Source organism: Hydra vulgaris, chromosome 10 (genome assembly GCF_038396675.1).
Source record: "Hydra vulgaris chromosome 10, alternate assembly HydraT2T_AEP".
Taxonomy (NCBI): domain Eukaryota; kingdom Metazoa; phylum Cnidaria; class Hydrozoa; order Anthoathecata; family Hydridae; genus Hydra; species Hydra vulgaris.
Genome location: NC_088929.1, coordinates 49,002,180 through 49,022,056, shown reverse-complemented (window position 1 = coordinate 49,022,056; position 19,877 = coordinate 49,002,180). Strand labels below are relative to the sequence as shown.

General features: G+C 26.5%; 1 protein-coding gene and 1 long non-coding RNA gene across 2 annotated transcripts; one reads left to right on the top strand and one right to left on the bottom strand.

Moving 5' to 3' along the window:
* Positions 1-1,545: 1,545 nt before the first annotated feature.
* On the bottom strand, positions 1,546-2,166 carry LOC136086407 (uncharacterized). Its single transcript, XM_065808705.1, has one exon. The coding sequence runs from the start codon at positions 2,164-2,166 to the stop codon at positions 1,546-1,548; it is 621 nt and encodes a 206-aa protein (XP_065664777.1).
* A 2,881-nt stretch (positions 2,167-5,047) lies between these two features.
* LOC136086631 (uncharacterized) lies at positions 5,048-10,479 on the top strand. The gene is made up of 4 exons (XR_010641481.1): positions 5,048-5,183; positions 5,258-5,321; positions 5,863-5,929; positions 10,228-10,479. It is a non-coding gene; the product is annotated as an uncharacterized LOC136086631 (long non-coding RNA).
* Positions 10,480-19,877: the final 9,398 nt, after the last annotated feature.

Here is a 19,877-nt window from a genome sequence, read left to right as displayed (position 1 = left end):
GCACCGCCTGGATTTGGGGGGGCCTTTGATCCTCTTTCAGAGGAGATGAAAACCGAAGGATTTTTTTTATTCCCTATTTATAATAGGTTGAGTGATTTATAAAAGGAAGTTCATTAATAATACATATATAGAAAAGTTCTTCGGAACTTTAATTATTTGATCTTCTAAAAGAAGAATAGTAAACTAATGGAAAGTTAATTGGCTCATGACCAGAATATAAGGGTTCAATTCCTTTCTCTTTATTTTTAAATTAAATATTTAAATTATAAAATAGAATAATCAATAAGAATAATATATAATAATATTGTTATAATCTTTACATAAATGATTAAGCTTAAAATGAACCAAAACGTAATTATAAATTAATATTATGAAAGTAAAGGCGATTAAAATCGTAATTTTTTTTTGATTTTACAAAATTAAATTATTGATTATATCTATAGAACTTATGCATATATATATATATATATATATATATATATATATATATATATATATATATATATATATATATATATATATATATATTTATATATATATTTATATATATATATATATATATATATATATATATATATATATATATATATATATATATATATAAATTTATATATATTTATATATATATTTTTATATATATATATATATATAAATTTATATATATTTATATTTTTATATATATAAATATATATATATATATATATATATATATGCCTTTATATATATATATATATATATATATATATATATATATATATATATATATATATATATATATATATATATATATATATATATATATATATATATTCTAATATTGTTATAATCTTTTCATAAATGATTAAGCTTGAAATGAATTGAAACATTTTAGTAATTATAAAATAATATTATGAAAGTTAAAGGCGATTGTAATCATTATTTTTTCTTTGAATTTACAAAGTTAAATAATTGATTATATCTACAGAACTATCAAAAATACATGTATATATATATATATATATATATATATATATATATATATATATATATATATATATATATTGATGTTGTTTTGTTGTACCAAGTTATGATACAAAGTCTCTTGTTCCATTTGAGAGTGATCAATATTAAGTAAATTATTTACAAAATAGATCAGTATTAATATATAATATATAAAGAGTTTAAAGAATTTAAAGAATAAAATATGGCTAATAATTACCGAAGGCAACCATAAGCCATATTTTAATTCTAAATTCTTTAATACAACAATTAAGTTCCATCACAAAGTTGTATTTTTTCAAATTATCAAACTCTTTATATATATATATATATATATATATATATATATATATATATATATATATATATATATTTGATATATGAGATCTTGTATGTGTGTATATTATATATTATTTTAAAACATCAAGAAATACAGTTTCTCTCAATACAAATAATATTATTTTATAAGAAATTTTCGCTGGGTTATAGATACCAGCATCATCAGCTTGTAAAATGTTACAATAATTTTTAATCGTTATAGTTTATATAAAATTGTTACTATTGACGTCAGCGGTTGAATGGCTTCTTTTGATTTTTAAATTTTAAAAATGGCGTCCAAAACATAGTTTTTACATATTGGCCTTCATCAAGGTTAATTCCGCCGTTTCGCGCAGAGCACATGTTGTTTTGTATTTCTAACGCCTCTCTAATTTTTCTTTCAAACTTTTTATTTTCTACTTTTAACGTTCTTGTTTTTTCCCAAATAATATTTTCTTTGCAAAAGGTTTTATGATATGCTAATGCAGATTGATTAGGCTTGTTTTCATTAATGCTCTTCTGATGTTGATGCATCCGCGTACTTACCAGGATTTTTGTTTCACCTATGTAGACTTTGGAGCAGTTGCATTTTATTATATACGTTCCAGGTTGGCTGTTACTTGGTAGTTTTGTTTTGTTTTTTGATGTTAATAAAGATCTTAAATTTGGGTTTGATTTAAATACTGCTCTGTACCCTGCTTTTCGGAATATTTTTCGAAGTTTTGGTGAAAGGCCTGGTACCCAAGGTAAAGACACTACAGGAGGATTGTTGCATTCTGATGGAATTTTGTTTTTATTTTGTCTTTTTTGATGGAATTGGTGTGTAATATTCCTCAATAGCTTTTCATCGTACCCATTTTCAATAAACATGTCAATTAAAAAATTTATTTCGTTTTGCAAATGATGTTTACTACAGATGGAGTAAGCTCTGTGGAGAAAACCTTTAAATATAGCTGTTAAAATATTTGGATCGTGATTTGAATGCGGTTTAATTTGAATGTTAGTGATTGCCTCTTTTCGATATACTTTGTACTCATATTTTCCTAGTGTGTTATTTGTAATGGTTATGTCAAGAAAGTTAAGCGTTTTTGTTTCGTTTTCAACTTCAATTGTGTATTGTATTGCAGGATGTTGTTGATTTAAAATATCTTGGAACTATTTTGCTTGTTTGATGTTAGGAAATCTTGCATGACTATCGTCAACGTATCTTAAAAATGATTTTAGATTAAGTGCCGGATTTTGTGTCAAAGCCATTTTAATTGCATTATTTTCTTGGAATTGTAGAAAAGATTCCGCGAGAACAACCATGAAAGAAAGTCCGATTGGTCCTGAGTTTTCCATTACGTGAATCTCATTGTTCCAATGAAAATAACATTGATATAAGCAAAGTTCTATGAGTTGCTTTATTTCAGGTATACTTAGTTTTGTTAAGTTTTTATATGATAAATGTTTTGGACGCCATTTTAAAAATTTAAAAATCAAAAGAAGCCATTCAACCGCTGACGTCAATAGTAACAATTTTATATAAACTATAACGATTAAAAATTATTGTAACATTTTACAAGCTGATGATGCTGGTATCTATAACCCAGCGAAAATTTCTTATAAAATAATATTATTTGTATTGAGAGAAACTGTATTTCTTGATGTTTTAAAATAATATATATATATATATATATATATATATATATATATATATATATATATATATATATATATATATATATATATATATATATATATATATATATATATATATATATATATATATATATATATATATATATATATATATATATATATATATATATATATATATATATATATATAATATATATATATATATATATATATATATGTATATATATATATATATATATATATATATACAGTGTTTTAATTGCTTGGAAAAGTCGACACTTTTTTTTTAATTTATTTGTACGAATAAATTATATCATACCATAGATTTTTACTAGTCTATATTATAAAATCAATCAAGCGTAACTTGTTTATCTTAACTTTGCATGAAAACCGTTGACTTTAGTTTCAAATTATCAAACTTTAAATCATTAAATTTAAGTTAAGTCGACTTCTCCATAAATTATATTAACGTTAAGTATAGAAAAGTGTTTATGTTATTAAACGTTTATATAAATAAAAAATACATAGCATTAAAATCTTTTAAGATAAAATAAGTAAATATTGATTTCTTTAAGAAAAAAAAACTTTAATGAACACATAAAAAATCGCTAATAATATTTTCTAACTTGATAAATATATGCTTTAAAACTTTAATTCTTTAGTTTGTGAGAATTATTTATTAGTTTAATACAATCTAACCAATTGATTATATTTTATAAACATATTAATTATATTTATTAAACGATGCTATTCCATGGTATGTTTTGTAAAGAAATATAAAAAAAAAGCATTTAAAATTTAAGTCGACGCAATTTTTTCACCTTTTATTCGTCGTCTTATTCAGCTTTTTGCTACATAAACTGTTGACTTGAAAGGCACTCATGAATTTACATACATATATATATATATATATATATATATATATATATATATATATATATATATATATATATATATATATATATATATATATATATATATATATATATATATATATATATATATATATATATATATATATATATATATAGAGTTTAATAATTTGAAAAAATACAACTTTGTGATGAAACTTCATTGTTGTACCCTAACCCTAACCCTGCGGGCGTCCCTTGGATATCTGCCGCCCGGGTCAAACTGTCCCACCACCACCCCCCTACCCCTAGTTCCGGAGCCCCTGTATATAGATACCTATAAACATAAAAAAAAGAACTACTAGCAATAAATAAAACAAAAAACAAATTAAAAAAAACATTAAATTTAATACAAAATATTCATACATCCAATCAAAAAAAGAATAAGTTGTTTATATGTTCAAATCTTTTACCTGTGTACGTTTTAATTAAGGGGTACTTTAATTATAATGTACTAAATGACAAGACGAATTTCGTCTTCTCTGAGTTTCCTTTAACAATCATTTCATTATGATAATGAATTTTTTCATATAAAAAACTTTCTTTCATTAGTTTAAGAGAAAATAAAAAATGCTAAATAAAATGCTAAAACATTTAACAATGTACATTAAACTTTAGTTATTTATTTACATGTACTCGTTTCTTAAGGTAAACGCAAGACCGTTTGCTATATTACAAACAAGGCCTTTGCGTAATTTATTTGAACATTTTTTATTAAGAACATTTTTCATCGTGAAGAGAATTTTTCTCAACCTGCTACTGGCTTGTCATATTAACTTAATCAGTGTGACAACAAGGAGGCTGTATGTATATATACCAATGTCTAGCTAGGAACAAAGTAGTAACGCCATGAAAACAGTACTTTGAAATTTGGAAGTAATATAAGGCAGAAAAAAAATAGTTCTATGTTTACTTTATGCAGTGTCAAGCTTACAAAGACGCTGCACACCGGCACTTGATTTATGTCTTTCACAAAAATGAAAACCTTATTTAAAAAAAGAATCTCTAAAGCAGATACCGCGTTGAAGAGATTTTTTTTTTAATTAAGGTTTTATTTTTATATTTTCAAAAAAATCCCGCTATTAAAAATTGCATTATTATTTTTTACATATCTAATATATTTAATAAGTTTGGCATTCAGCTTGTTGTTTTTTTGTTTAATTTGGATTAGAATTTATTATTAATTATATTCCGAATAGGCAGTCCTATAAAGCTAATCCAAATCAGCAACGTTATAAAAAGAAACGAAACGGAAGGTACATGTTTATTGTATAACAACACCTCTCTAAAATGACACGAGTTTGCATTCTTTTGCTTTGTGTTGCATTCTTTGCAGTAAGTATTTTTTTTGATTTTTGTACCTAAAACTTTTGCTGTTTACTTATCACTTTTTAAAATTTTGATTTTAGCTTATTGATGCGCGACCAAAGGCAGCTCGATTGAAAGACTCTAAAAAAGTTTAGAACTTGTCAAGTATTGATATATTTTTAAATTCTTTATTGTTAAAAAATATTTAAGAATAACCAGAAAATTAAAAAGAAGTTCACGCACAATGAAAATATATTACTATATATAATGATAAACTTCGAACTATAAACGATTCAAAATTTTACAAATAATAACAATATTATATTGTAATTGTTTGTTAAATTTTAAATCGTTTATGAATGTTATATTATAATTTTAAGAAGATTATCGAGAGAAGGGTTCTTTGGCTATTCCGTTGGGTTTTTTTTTTACTCAGAAAAAATATTTGTTTACAATTTTTTTTTTTAAATACAAAAGTTTTATTAATAAGTAAAAGTAATTTTAGTTTTTTGTTTTTGATAATAGGTTGAACGGTCTTTCATTTTAGTTTTTTGTTTTTGATAACCTAGTGGGCACAGAGCCTGAAAAAGACGTCATTTAAACGTTCAAAAAACATCTAAAACATTTAAAAGACGTCTTTTTTACGTACTTTGGCCACTGGGAATATTTTGAATGATCCATTATTTTAGTTTTTTATTCATTATAGGTTGAATGATCCTTCATTGAGGCAACATGTGATCAATAGTATAAAAAATGGTATTCCTTTAAAAAAGGTAAATACGTTTAACTTTTAATTATTTATTTAAAACTTGGTTATATAAAAAAAAGTTTGACAAAACTTTTAACTTTTAATTTTAATATGTAAAAATTTTAATTTAACTTCTTATTAAACTCATCACCATATTTATTTAATATTCATTTATTAATTATCATACTTCATACTTATTAAAACTTATTATACTTCATACTTATTAAAACTTATTAAAACTCATATTAAAAAAACATTACTAACAATCCTTTGAATATAGAATGTTTAAATGAAGTACAAGTTAATCTTTTTGCAAATCACGATGATATTGGTTATTGATAATGTAATTGTTTACTTGCTGTTTTAGCAAAAGTTATGATTAAACCTGGCTATCAAACTATAATTTATAGTTGTTGTATGGAGATTAGGGTTATGAATCCTGTTCTGAAGTTTGATGAACTTTTGATGAAATTAATGAACATTTTTCGTCTTTAAAATCGAGTTTTGAAGTTTGCAAAAAAGTTTGAATTTTATTGTTTTATATTGGTAGACTATCTATTAAAACTCCGATTTCAAAAAAGCGTACTCTATACGTTCGCAAACCTTAAAATATTAAGGATAGACAAACTGATATTTATTGAGATAAACGAATTGTAGTATAAGACTGTGTATAAACTGATTTATTTATAAAGACAGCAAGTGTCATATTTAGCTATAAAGACAGCAAGTGTCATATTTAGCTATAAACACAGCAAGTGTCATATTTAGCAATAAAGACAACAAGTGTCATATTTAGCTATAAAGACAACAAGTGTCATATTTAGCTATAAAGACAACAAGTTTCATATTTAGCTATAAAGACAGCAAGTGTCATATTTAGCAATAAAGACAACAAGTGTCATATTTAGCTATAAAGACAGCAAGTGTCATATTTAGCAATAAAGACAATAAGCGTCATATTTAGCTATAAAGACAACAAGTTTCATATTTAGCTATAAAGACAGCAAGTGTCATATTTAGCAATAAAGACAACAAGTGTCATATTTAGCTATAAAGACAGCAAGTGTCATATTTAGCAATAAAGACAACAAGTGTCTTATTTAGCTATAAAGACAGCAAGTGTCATATTTAGCAATAAAGACATTAAGCGTCATATTTAGCTATAAAGACAACAAGTGTCGTATTTAGCTATAAAGACAACAAGTGTCTTATTTAGCTATAAAGACAGCAAGTGTCATATTTAGCAATAAAGGCAACAAGTGTCATATTTAGCTATAAAGACAACAAGTGTCTTATTTAGCTATAAAGACAGCAAGTGTCATATTTAGCAATAAAGACAATAAGTGTCATATTTAGCTATAAAGGCATCAAGCGTCATATTTAGCTATTAAGACAGTAAGTGTCATATTTAGCTATAAAGACAGCAAGTGTCATATTTAGCTATGAAGACAGCAAGTGTCATATTTAGTTATAAAGACAGCAAGTGTTATATATTGACTGATGGTTTGGTTTGGGTTTGACTGATTTAATCTAAAAAACTACTTTTTATAAATGCGGTCGTGTTTGAGGAAAAGTTTCGAGTTATTTAACAAGTGGAGAATTTTGTTCGCAAATATCGGTAGATTCACTTGTTAAATAAAGTACGTGTAGCATGAAAATTTGATTACTTCATAAATTTCAATTACATAATGTTAACGACTAATAAACAAACTGTTCTTTAAAGTGAACGAATTGTATGGTGTACATCCTGAATAGAAATCTTTTCAGGGACTTGGGGCAAATTTGTAAACTCTAATTTTTTTACAATATTTTTGTGGAATATTATAATATTATATTTTTTAAAAAAAATTGATATTTTGGAAAGAATTATTGACAAAACTTTATGTTTAAAAAAGATAAAATTAGGGAGATTGTTTAAAATTGATAAGAAATTTTAATAATATTGCGTGGTGCAAAAAAAATTGAAGCGTAGGACTAATATTCTAAAAATAAATAATTAAAAAATTTCTATGATTAAGCTTGCCTGCTCACAAAACATTAAACCTGAAAATCGCTAGCCTAGTCTGGCTTTACCATATCAAAAAATTGCTCTTTTTTACCTTACTAGATCGTTTTGGTTCAATGAATCAAAACGATCTTTTAAGGTCTAAAAATTGCCTCCTCTCTCCTTGCCCCTGATGACAAGAATGTGCTTCAAAAAGAAATTCGTACAGGCTTATGGATCAAGCACTCACAAAATTTAATGTTTTTTATTTTTTGGTTTATATGAATTAATGTCATTAAACTCAAGTCTTTGAGTATTCTAATTATGCTCTTCTCAAATGTTCTCAAAGACACAATTTAGATTCAGAGTTTTAAACATGTTTTGATAAACAGATTTGGAGCATTTGTCAGCAAACACTCCTAATAGCATTCTCATTTTGTTTAAGAAAATAACGAAGTGGCGTTCATAATATAACCTTCGAGGTTATGTTCATAAAATAACCTTGGAGGCGGTGTTCATATAACAACCTTGAAGGTGGTGTGCAACTTTTCATCGCATTGAAAGATAGTAGTTTGAAATTAATTTTTACATAAGTTTTATTTTCATAAATTAAAAAAAAAATTAAAGTATGTCAATTACATTAAATGTTAATAAATTTAAAATGTGTTCATGCTTAATTCAACTTCATATTCAATGATTTCTTTCCGAAAAAATCTTTTAGTTAAAATTTATCTTCAAGTTTTTTCTTGCAATGGTATCTTTATAACATTCATGAAGTTTTAATTTAAAGCACTTATCAACTACTAAAAGTTATAATGTTAAGTTTAATATTTAGTAATGCTTCCTGAATTCTTAATGACTTCAAATATGCAACTTGACATACCAGCAACAAGATTTTACAAGGTTTCTGAAGACATTTCATTCCAAGATTCCCTTAATCGAGTTTGCAACTCGAATGTGGATTCAATTTGTTTATCATTTTAAAAAACCATTCAAAAAAGTATTCCCCATGGATTTTCGACCATTTTGAATTATGGATAGCAGCATTGTCTTGTTGAAAAGTGAAATCTTCACCCATCAATTCTTCAACATCTTCAATCAAACTTTATTTTAAAGTCAATGTGTTGAAATACATGCCAGTGGAAGTTCTAGTTTTCATGATGATGGTCATCATGAAAACTAGAACTTCCACTGGCATGTATTTCATACATGCCAGTGGAAGTTCTATAATCATCTAGATGGTCCATCAGGACCATCTAGATTTAAATTTATTTCATCACTAAATAGAACTTGATGCCACTCCTCCTGCCAAGACAAGTGTTCTTTTGCAACTTGTAATCTAGCTTCATTTGGACGAACAATAAGTTTTGGTTTTTATTTACGCTTTTTCCAAACTACGTTTGGATCTTCATAAAAGATTTGTTGCACATGTTGAACAGTTACAGGTAATTATAAATTAGCATGAATTCGAGACGCAGTCATGTGCTGATTAGCTGCACGACATGCAATAGTTTGTTTAGTACAATAATCGATTTTATGTTTGTTACCAGCTTCCTTAAAAGCTCCATAATTAACGTCCGTCTTAAATTAATTGTTAATTACTTTTGGAGATCTTTTAATTTTCTTTGCAAATTCCAGATAAAATAAACCTGTATCTTTGTATGCTTTGATTACAGCTATTTCTTCATTCGTTAAATTTTGAGCACACCCCATTTTGCATTCAAGTATCAAAAACCAAATGTTGAAAACTTAATGAGCACTAATTTCACAGTATTTGTTTAACTTACAAACAATAAAAAAAATTAGGTCATAAATGTGTATTACTCAGGGCCGTAGGAACAAAAATTATATTGGGGGCAGTACTACCCTGAAGTAGTTTCAAGAATCTTTTTTTTTTTAAGTCATTTTTTCAGTTGATTTCTTCAAAAATATTTATTTGAAAAATTATTGAGGGGGAAAATGCCCCTGCTGCCCACCCGGTTGCAGCGGTCCTGTTTCTAGATCAAAGTATATAAGTAAAATATACAAGTAAACAATCAAAATATACAAGTAAACTGAAAATAATTATTATTTAGGCTAATTGTATTTGTTACAGCTCAAGTAATATACATTTTATGCTTTTATCAAATGTACCGCAATTCAATTATGCCATACTATAATCTAAAAAACTGTTGTTTTTAACAATAATTAAAAATTTGTAAATGGAAAATATGTATCGTACAAATTTGTTTACAGAGAAAATATTAAAAATTTTTTTTACAAAATATTAGTCCAAGATGAGGTTAATTCTATTTCCTCTGTTGTATAAAGTAAAAATTATTTATTTTTTATTGTTATAGGAGTTACTCCCCCCAAGAAGATGCTACTTGAATGGTTATTGTACTCCTGGTAAAAAAGAATCTGCAAAACAAAAGTTAACGAAAAAAAATTAACGAAACAACAAAACTTGTGTTTTTGATACTGCTCTTATTTACGGAATTTTTTTATATTTGTCTCGAATTTTATTTCGGTCAGCTAATGTGATTTATGTTCAGACAAAATATTTTTTTTGTTTAAACAATGTTGACAAAGAAATTAAAGTTATGAAAATATGATATAATCTTTTCACTTTTAAAATGTAAAAGACAAAAACTGTATCCTCACATTAATTTTATTTACATATTTAAATAAAAAAACTTTGAAAATTGAGAACTTAGATTCTTATAATAATTGTTTATAGGTAAGAGGATCTCAGAATGCTAGGTATAGATGTAAAATGCCAATAAAGTTAAATTTTTTAGGGGCACCATTTTCATATATCTTTAGATAATAGTTTAAGATTTACTTTTTTAAATAGGGACCACAGAATGTCAGGTTGAATAATAAATTGTAATACCCCAATTTTGGTTAGAAAATCATAAATAGTGAAAAAATAATGAATAAAAGCAAAATACTTTCCACGCTGAGTATATTTTTAAATTCTTGGTTTACTCTTTCTATTTTTTATATTCCACTTCAAAATGCTACGTTAGGTTTGGTTAAGAAACCTCAGAATGCTAGACGAGTGAAACTTAATTTTTATAAAATTATAAGTTATTTTTATTTTTTCAATTTCTTCTTGACGTTATTAAATGAATATTTTACCTAGAGTATACTTGAAGTACTTCTATGCTACTTCTATATTTCTGTAGAGTTCTACTATAAAACCTCCTATAAAATACGCTTTAGTCAGTTTTCTTAGTTTGTATAAAAAATTAATGTGTTTACTAAAGTAAAATGCGAGTACGAAAGTGTGTTTCGATTTCCATTTTAGTTGTGAATAGATATAAAATCAAAAAGTTTTTAAATCTTAAAGTTAAACCAAATTAAAAAAATAAGATACAATGTTCTAATAGATATTATAGAGATGAAAAATAAACAGTTAAAAGAAGCAGCTGAGTGGTGTCGAATTAGCAATAAACATTGATGGGCCGCGATTAATTCAAGAAAATTTCCACTAATTAAAGATCTAAGAACAGTTAACGAATAACTTGGTGTCATTAAAATTGAAAAGGAAAAAAAATGTTTTCAATTTTTACCAAAGATGCAGAAGAGTTGCTATTCTTTTATGTAAAAAACAAGGATAGGTTATACGCATGATTGAGAAATAAATCTAATTTCCTATAAACTGTTTAAATCAAAAAGGATAGTATTTTTTATTTTCTGATTTTTGCATTATGAACTAAATGTAGTGCTGAGTTATTTGGTATTTCAATTTCAATAATTTATTTAGATACCTCAAAGGTTTATATAAATTAGAGTTAACAAAAACAATATTTAATGTTTGGGGAGTAAGAACGCACAAGTGTAGAAATCTCCGTGGACGTCAGATCACTAAGTTTTCACCAAATGCATAATGAGAACTACAAACAAATAAGCTTACCAAGTCATTTTTGTGGCGTTTGAATGCAAAATCACATCAAAAGAACATCACAAAAAAGAAACAGGAAACTTTATCTATAAATTGTGCCCATAACTGTTCAAAAGAAAAGGCGTGTAACCATCTTAATGAGTTGGCTAAAGAGATTATAAAAAATAATGTTTTCATTGATGCAAATCAAGTAGAAACAGGTGTATGGCAGGGATATATTAATACCATTTGATTTTACAAACTTTTTGCAATACCACAGTTTGAAATTTATGGAGTTGATGGTACTCCAAACAATTTAGTTTATGCTTGGAGAGGAGAAAATTATCAAAAGGTGATTAGAGAAAATAAGAAATATAACTATACGTCTTTTTGTTACTTTTGGAGAAGATATAGCAATGTTCCACACAATTTAAAAAAAAAGGATTAGCGTCCTCAGTTAAACAAATTCTAAATCTTTTAATTTCAAAAAAATGACAGTGGCAGCTAAGATCACAGTGCACTTTTAATTGCATATCAAATGTTTGATTGCTTTTTAGAAAAAAACAATGTAAAACGGCCTGTTTTTGTCTTATCTAAAAGTCATTCTTTAAGATTTGACTGTGATTTTTTGAAATTTCTAAGAAGGACAAATGACAAAACTGGCGTACCGGGCACCTTGATCAAATCAATTAGAAATTGCACTCTGAGTACAGAAGTGCTAAATATACAATTGAAATTACGTTTTTGACGATTTACAGAAAATTTTTCATGAATAAACTTTCAGAGTTATAGCTTGAATAGACATCAAAATTAACAATTATGAATGCAGGTAAAAAGTAGGAAAGTGCCATGGAAGTTTATCAAATGATACCTGATAAATCAATATCACTTGAAGAAATTTTTGTAACCAAAGTAACACCTAAAATAAACAAGGTAAATGTTAGAGTTACCTGTTTATTTTAGGTGTTGTAACCAAAGTAACACCTAAAAGAAACAAGGTAAATGTTAGAGTTAAATGTAAAAAACAGTTTTATCAGTCAATGAAGACAAAGCCAAAAAAGGGCAAGCTTATGAAGAAAGGAAATTAGAGCAACAACAACAAGTTGAGACATTCTATAAATGTAGGGAAGATGTACATGTGTCTAGAATGTTTGTGCTGCAACTAAGCATTGAGATTGCTCGTATTGCCATAACATTTTAAAATCTACATGCAGTAAAGCATCATTCCGAGGTGAAACAGGTTCAAAACCAATTCTGATCAAATCATTTTCTGAAAGTGGAACCAAAAACTGCCTTCAGTTTGTATCTAGTGTAGATAAAGTTGAAGATTTTTATCTCTGATTTCTTCCAAAATACAACATATTAATTTGTTGTCGCTGATTTTTGTCACAGCCATTTGACTGTGTGTAAACTACTTTTTGCAAACCTTTATGTGTCACCTTTTATGTATTGTTAATGTTTCTGCTTTAATTGTTTCTTAGCGCCTTTACCAAACATACATTCTGGTGTTTTCCTTATTTAAGATTGTTTCAAGCTTAAATTTAAATATTGGAACATCAAACTGTATTCTCTGTTTAAATTTAAAAAATAATTAGAAAAAAAAATATTATCCTTAGAAAACATTCTTAATAAAAAAGACGTTGAAATAAATTTACTACTCAATGCTAAACGTGAGTTTCCACTCTCCCGTTACTAGCAAACCGAAGAACTTTTTTTTTATTGGTATTTTCAATCAATCAATCAATCATATATTTCTGATTAAAGTCTACTTTAAAGTAAAAACCTGATGAAAATCAGGCCCGTAGCAACCAGAGGGGGGGGGGTAGGCAGGTGGTAATAATAATAATGTTAATAATAAAAAATTATGAAACCGATAATAAAAATAATAAATTGTTATAAAAACAAATCATTATTAGACTTTTAAATAAAAACTGAATATTATATACACAGATAAGAAAAGTTATAAACAGTTAAAAACTGACATAAAGTAGCAACCTACTGTGAGATAAAAAGCAGTTATTACAAGGAAACTGACAATGAATAACTAATATTTATAACATTTATACTCAAAATGAAAACTATAAGTGATATAATAATATAATATCACCTAAAACGAATAACAAAAAATATTAGCAAAATGAAAACAAAAAACCACAAAAAAATACTAAACAATAAATAAACTTATAGAAAATTAACTAACTAAAACAAAAACTACACTAAGAGTAACTAAAAAAAAGAACTAAAAAGTTATGTAAACAGAGATAAAAACAATACAAGAAACTCAAAGAAGAAAGTAAAAAAAAAATGTCCAAATGAATAGTAATCACAAATAAAAAACAAATAGAAAAAATCCATCCCAAAATTTACAGAGAACAGTATTTATGAAAGAATTAAACTAAAAATAAGCTGAAATTTATAAATAAACTAATTGAGAAGTTAAAAACAGGCAAATAAAATGAATAAAAGTTACAAAAAAGTTACAAAAATATTTACAAATGAACGATAATGTATAAAAACTTTAAACTTTAGTTATCTTTTTCTTTTAATAATGTTCTATAAAACTTATTGTTATTTATTGCAATATTCTTTCTTTTTTTTTTTTCTTTTTTTTTTCAGACTTTTCATGTTTTTTCTTCTTTTCTTTACTCATTATATTTCTTTTCGTCTTTTCGCTTTTCTAATCATGTTTTTCTTTGTTGTGAGTGATTTTTATTTTCTATAAACATTTTTCTAATCTATTGTTTTTGTTTGTTTTCTTAGTCGTTTTTTCTTTATTTATTATTATTTAATTTATTTAAACAAAGAATTCGTAAATAATGCAAACTATTATGAACAACCGAAGCGTCTGTTATAACAGTTTTGAAGGAGATATATCAGTATAATTATAAAGATATCTTGAAGTGTTTGTTTAACTAAATTCGTGAACCTAATTAAAATTTAATACATTTGTATACTTGTAACATATGATTTTATTTATATATTTATTGCCGATATCTCTTTATTACTAAAATTTGCTATATCTGTATTTGATTTTGTTGTGTTATTGGTGTCATTTGATAGAGTTTACTAAAAAAAGTGGTTACGGTTGATATCTTTTAAGAACTCTCTTTATTGTTGAATTAATTTCCTTATTAGGTTGAACATAAGGTTTTGTTGAAACTTTACATAAATGGGAGTACTGGTTGTTTGGTCCATACTTAGGCTCTTTGACCTGATTATTTTTTGTATCTGAGTTGAATTTTCTTTTTCTGGTTCTCCTATTATTAGTCCAAAATTTATCAAAGAATCATTGGTGCTGTTTTGATTTTTTGTATTTCTAATTTTTAAAATTATATATTTTTTAAAGCATTACAGTTTACAATTTTAGTACCCTTGCTACACTCAATCATCTTTTGTTCAGGAATTTTAGTTTTGTCTAATAAACCTTTATTCTAGATATTCTTGAGATTGATGTATTTAGACGTTAATGTGGATGAGCGAAAATGATGTCGCTGCAAATTCAATAAAATGTTATGTATTTTATCTTTAAATTTTATTCTTTTTTTTGAATTTAACCACTAAATATTCTTCTGATAAGTTGTCTGAAATCTGCTCTAAATGTCCTTGCCATACCCATAGATACATTTCAATCACACATATGGAATGTTCCTTTTTCTGTTGGTCATGTTCTTTTACTAACTTTCAAATTGCATGTTGATTGTTTTGAGTTTTGTAGACCTAGCTATTGTTTTTATGACATTGTAGTTGAAGCAAGGTGTTTAATGATGCTCACTATGGTGGTTGTAGTTCAACTGTTTAAGGTTCTTTTCTCTTCTTCAGTGTTTGGTGATATTCTAGTGACTATTCTCAACATGTTATCATCGATTCATCAACAATTTATTTCACCCACTATCTTTAAACGGACTAAACGCTTTGAAATGTAGTTATTTAAATGCAATATCTTTAGAAAATAAATTTGATGAATTTTAGGTATTAGTAAACACATCTATTAGTCCATAAGTTATAGCTGTTAGTGAGACATGGTTCAAAAGCATCTCGGTTGTAAATTTAAATGGCTATAGTCTGTATAGAAGAGACAGAAATGACGGGCGCAGAGGAGGTGGTGTGTGTCTATATATTACTGAAACTATTAAACCATTAGAGCCAAGTGATGCTGTTTTTAACTTAAGTAAAATGGAATAAGTTTGGGCTACAGTATATTTTGAAAACACCAAGTGTGTAGTTGGTTGCATCTGCAGACGAAACGATTTTATCGACATAAACAATTTTGATTTGGTTTTCAAAAAGACAAATGACTATGTTGATAGAAAGGATACAAAAACTTACTAATTACGGAGTACTTTACTTTCCCATTGATCGTATGGTAAAATGGATACATCACAAACTTTCAAAATGAAAATGACATCGAACATAACTTTAGTGAAACTCTTAGCAAAACATTTCTGTATCAGCATGTAAATGTTCCAACTTTTCAAATATCAAATAATTATCTCACTAACACTCTTGATTTAGTCTTCACAACTCAGCCGGGAAGCATCTGCACTATTAATCCAAGATCTGTCCTCGGTTACATAAATAAAGGCAATATGGTCATCCTTTTCAAATGTAGCATATAATTAATTCATTCCAGTGCTTGATGTATCTCAAATAAAAAAAACAATTTGCTTCATGGATACGAAATGATTTTAAAACTTTAATTAAAAAATGGAAAATTTTAGATAGCTGAACTGTACTTGTAAATGGAATGATCTTGCTATGTGTAAAGAGTACAAACTGACTTGCAAGTTAGTTAAAAAACAAATTAAAATAGCTCGTCTTGCATATAAAAATGTTTTAGTTAAAAGATCCAAATTGAATCCGAAACTTCTGTATAAATACCTAAACAGCCAACAACTAGTCAAAGAATCAATCAAAACCTTAAAAAGTGATCTAACTTAAGAACCTAGAGAGATAGCTACTCAATAAATGTTTCCACGATGTTTTCGTAAATGAAAAAGTGGAACTTCCACATTTTACAGTTGAATTTAATGAAAATCACTCAAAACTGTGCTGAAGCATTTGCTATTCCTCTAACATTAATTATTAGGGCATCTTTAAATAATAGTCAGCTTCCAGTTTAAATTAAATTAGCGAACGTAACGCCACTATTCAAAAAAGGTGATAAGACTTTTCCCTCCAACTATCGTCCAGTTTCATTGTCTTCTGTTCCATATAAAATTATGGAAAGTATAATAAGAGCTAAAATGGAAGAGTACCTGTATAAAAATAATTTACTAGCAAAAGAGCATCATGGTTTCCTTAAAAAAAAATCATGCACCACGAATCTTTTAAAAAGCATCGACCACATTTCGTCAAGTTTAGATAATGGTTGTTGATGTAATTTTGTTGATGCAATTTTGTTAGATTTTGCTAAAGCCTTCGACACAGTTCCGCACAGGAGACTGTTAGCCAAACTGAAAGCATATGGCTTTGATGGTCTGATACTTAAATGGATCGCAGCTTTCTTAGAAAACAGAAGACAAAGAGTTGTTTAAGGTGAAATCATTTCTGACTGGGTTAAGATTTTTAGTGGTGTACCACAAGGTTCGGTAATTGCAGCACTTTAAATTAGTTTTTAAAAAACTGTTCACATGGCGATAATGACGCAATATTGTTTACATCATTGCGCCAATATTTCCGTATGAACATTTTGCTAATATTGCCAGTACAATATTGCGCCAATAATGTCAAGTCAATATTGGAAAATATTGGCGGTACAATATTTGCGCCAATATTATATTGACCAATATTATATTGACCAATATTATATTGACCAATATTGGCAAAATGTTCACATTGCAATATTGGTGCGATAATGTTTACAATATTGAGTCATTGTAAATGATATCGCGCCAATTTTGGGGATAAAATACTGGCCAATATTGCCGTAATATAGTTGCTAATATTGTAAATTATATTAAGCCAATATAGATTATTTTCCGTTAACAACTTTTTTATTAAAAATTAATAAAAAACAATATTGTCTTGATAAACTTTTAAGAATTGAAATTTATAACAGTCTTTCTTGTTTAAAGGATAATATAGTACCAGGTTGCATTATTCTTTTGAGTTAAACAGGCTATGGCGTAAGAGACTACAATGATCATGGAACGTTTTAAGAATATTTTTTATAGCAAGAGGCAGAATAATTTACAACTCTGGTTCAAAAGTTTGGTTAATTATACAGACCAAAGAAAATAAATAATTATTTAAATCTAGTTTTTAGGTTAATATATCTATAAAAATAATTGGTTGCTACGCGCATCACTAAGTAAACTTTTTTTACTCTTATCAACTTAAACAATTTTTTTATTTTTGAACCCATATCATGTTATATATCGTTGAAAAGTCAATTAAATTTCACATAAAGTTGGCTAATAAACTAAAAAACACATTTTTTCACAAAAATTGCTATTTTTTTTACCTGATTAAGTACCACCTTTAAGTATAATATAGTACCAGGTTGCATTATTCTTTTGAGTTAAACAGGCTATGGCATAGGAGACTACAATGATCATAGAATGTTTTAAGAAAATTTTTTTTTTTAAATCATAAAATTCATTTAAAGTTATATGAAACAGATACAAATGAAAAAAAAAAAGATATAGAGTGCTCCGAAACCAAAATATAACAAAATAAAATCAAGGCTATTTAAATACAGGCACAAAAAATATGTATATATGTTTATAAACTACAGCATTATACTCTCACTATCAGGTAGTAAACATTGACTTTCATTATTTTACTGATACTTATTTCGTAACTCAAATCTGGGCAATGGTCAGTCATGGTTTGATAATTTCTTCCGTCATTTCTATCAATGGCCGTGGCCAGAAAGCTGCCAATTCTTTCTTTAATACTTTTGTCAGTAACGATTTCAAATTGAACGAATACAACGTATTTCACGTACTATTATTGTAAAATAATAGGCTTTTACTAAAATATTTGTTTATTAAAAGGAAATGGGATGTAGAATACAAAATTTGTGCCTTACCTATAATGACCTTTGTTTCTTTCCATACATTGAGTATAACAAACATACTCTTTTAGCCATTAGCTGTATTAAGATTGTTAGTTGATAAGTTGCTGTTGTTTGTAATCATCTCCATCCAATTCAAGGAAGTTCATCTAAAAAAAAATAAAAAAACAAATGTACTATAATTGGTTAAAATAAAAGTTTAATGGTTCCTCACATGTGTATGTTCTAGACGGGTTTCCATAATGTGATATTCTTATTAAAATATGACATTATGGAAGAGTTAAAGCAATTGGTCGCAAATAGATGCAACTCCATAGGTCATCTGTATTGCAGACCAGTATTTTTTTATTAAAACTTTTTTAAAGTAATAAAGTTAAAGTCTCCAAGGATAAATATAATTTTGTTTTCTTCAGACAGTTTTATTAGTTAAGGATTGATATAGAATGCATTTAAGTCATCCAACGACATGGTTGGATGCCTATACACAGTCAATGAGGGCATTAGTTTTTTTTGGATTTACTATTTCAATACAAAGGGATTCTAGTTCTTTTGCTTTATATATATTCAGATCATTTCTTGGTTAATATGCAAATTTTTTGTTGATGTACAATAATGCACATCTAATATGGGATTCAGTTGGCATTTGCTCATAGCAAAAATCAATATGAGAGATGTTGGTAGAAGGGGTTGGATTATTTAATAGTTTAGATTCGAATACTTTAATTACATCATATTCAATTTTTTTAGATAATAGTAAATTTTCAAAAAGATTAAAGTTTTTTGTGAGAGAAGTAATGTTTGGATGAAGGATCTTAAATGACGATTTGTCACTTGTCATACAATTAAGATTATCAATATATCTTTAGATCTGTTGACATTTGATGTATTAGTACTGTCGGTTTTATGAATACAATTTTTTTATGGTCCTAAATATGTGCCTCCTAACTTGTTTGTTTATTATGGGCAATAATTATTATTCTTTTTGGGGTTCAACTATCAATGTTACCCATATATTAGGTTACAGTGACAGTTGTATGTTTTATGCTGTAAATGTTAAAGTTATATCATGGGGGGTAACATTATCGTTGGAATTTTGATAAACA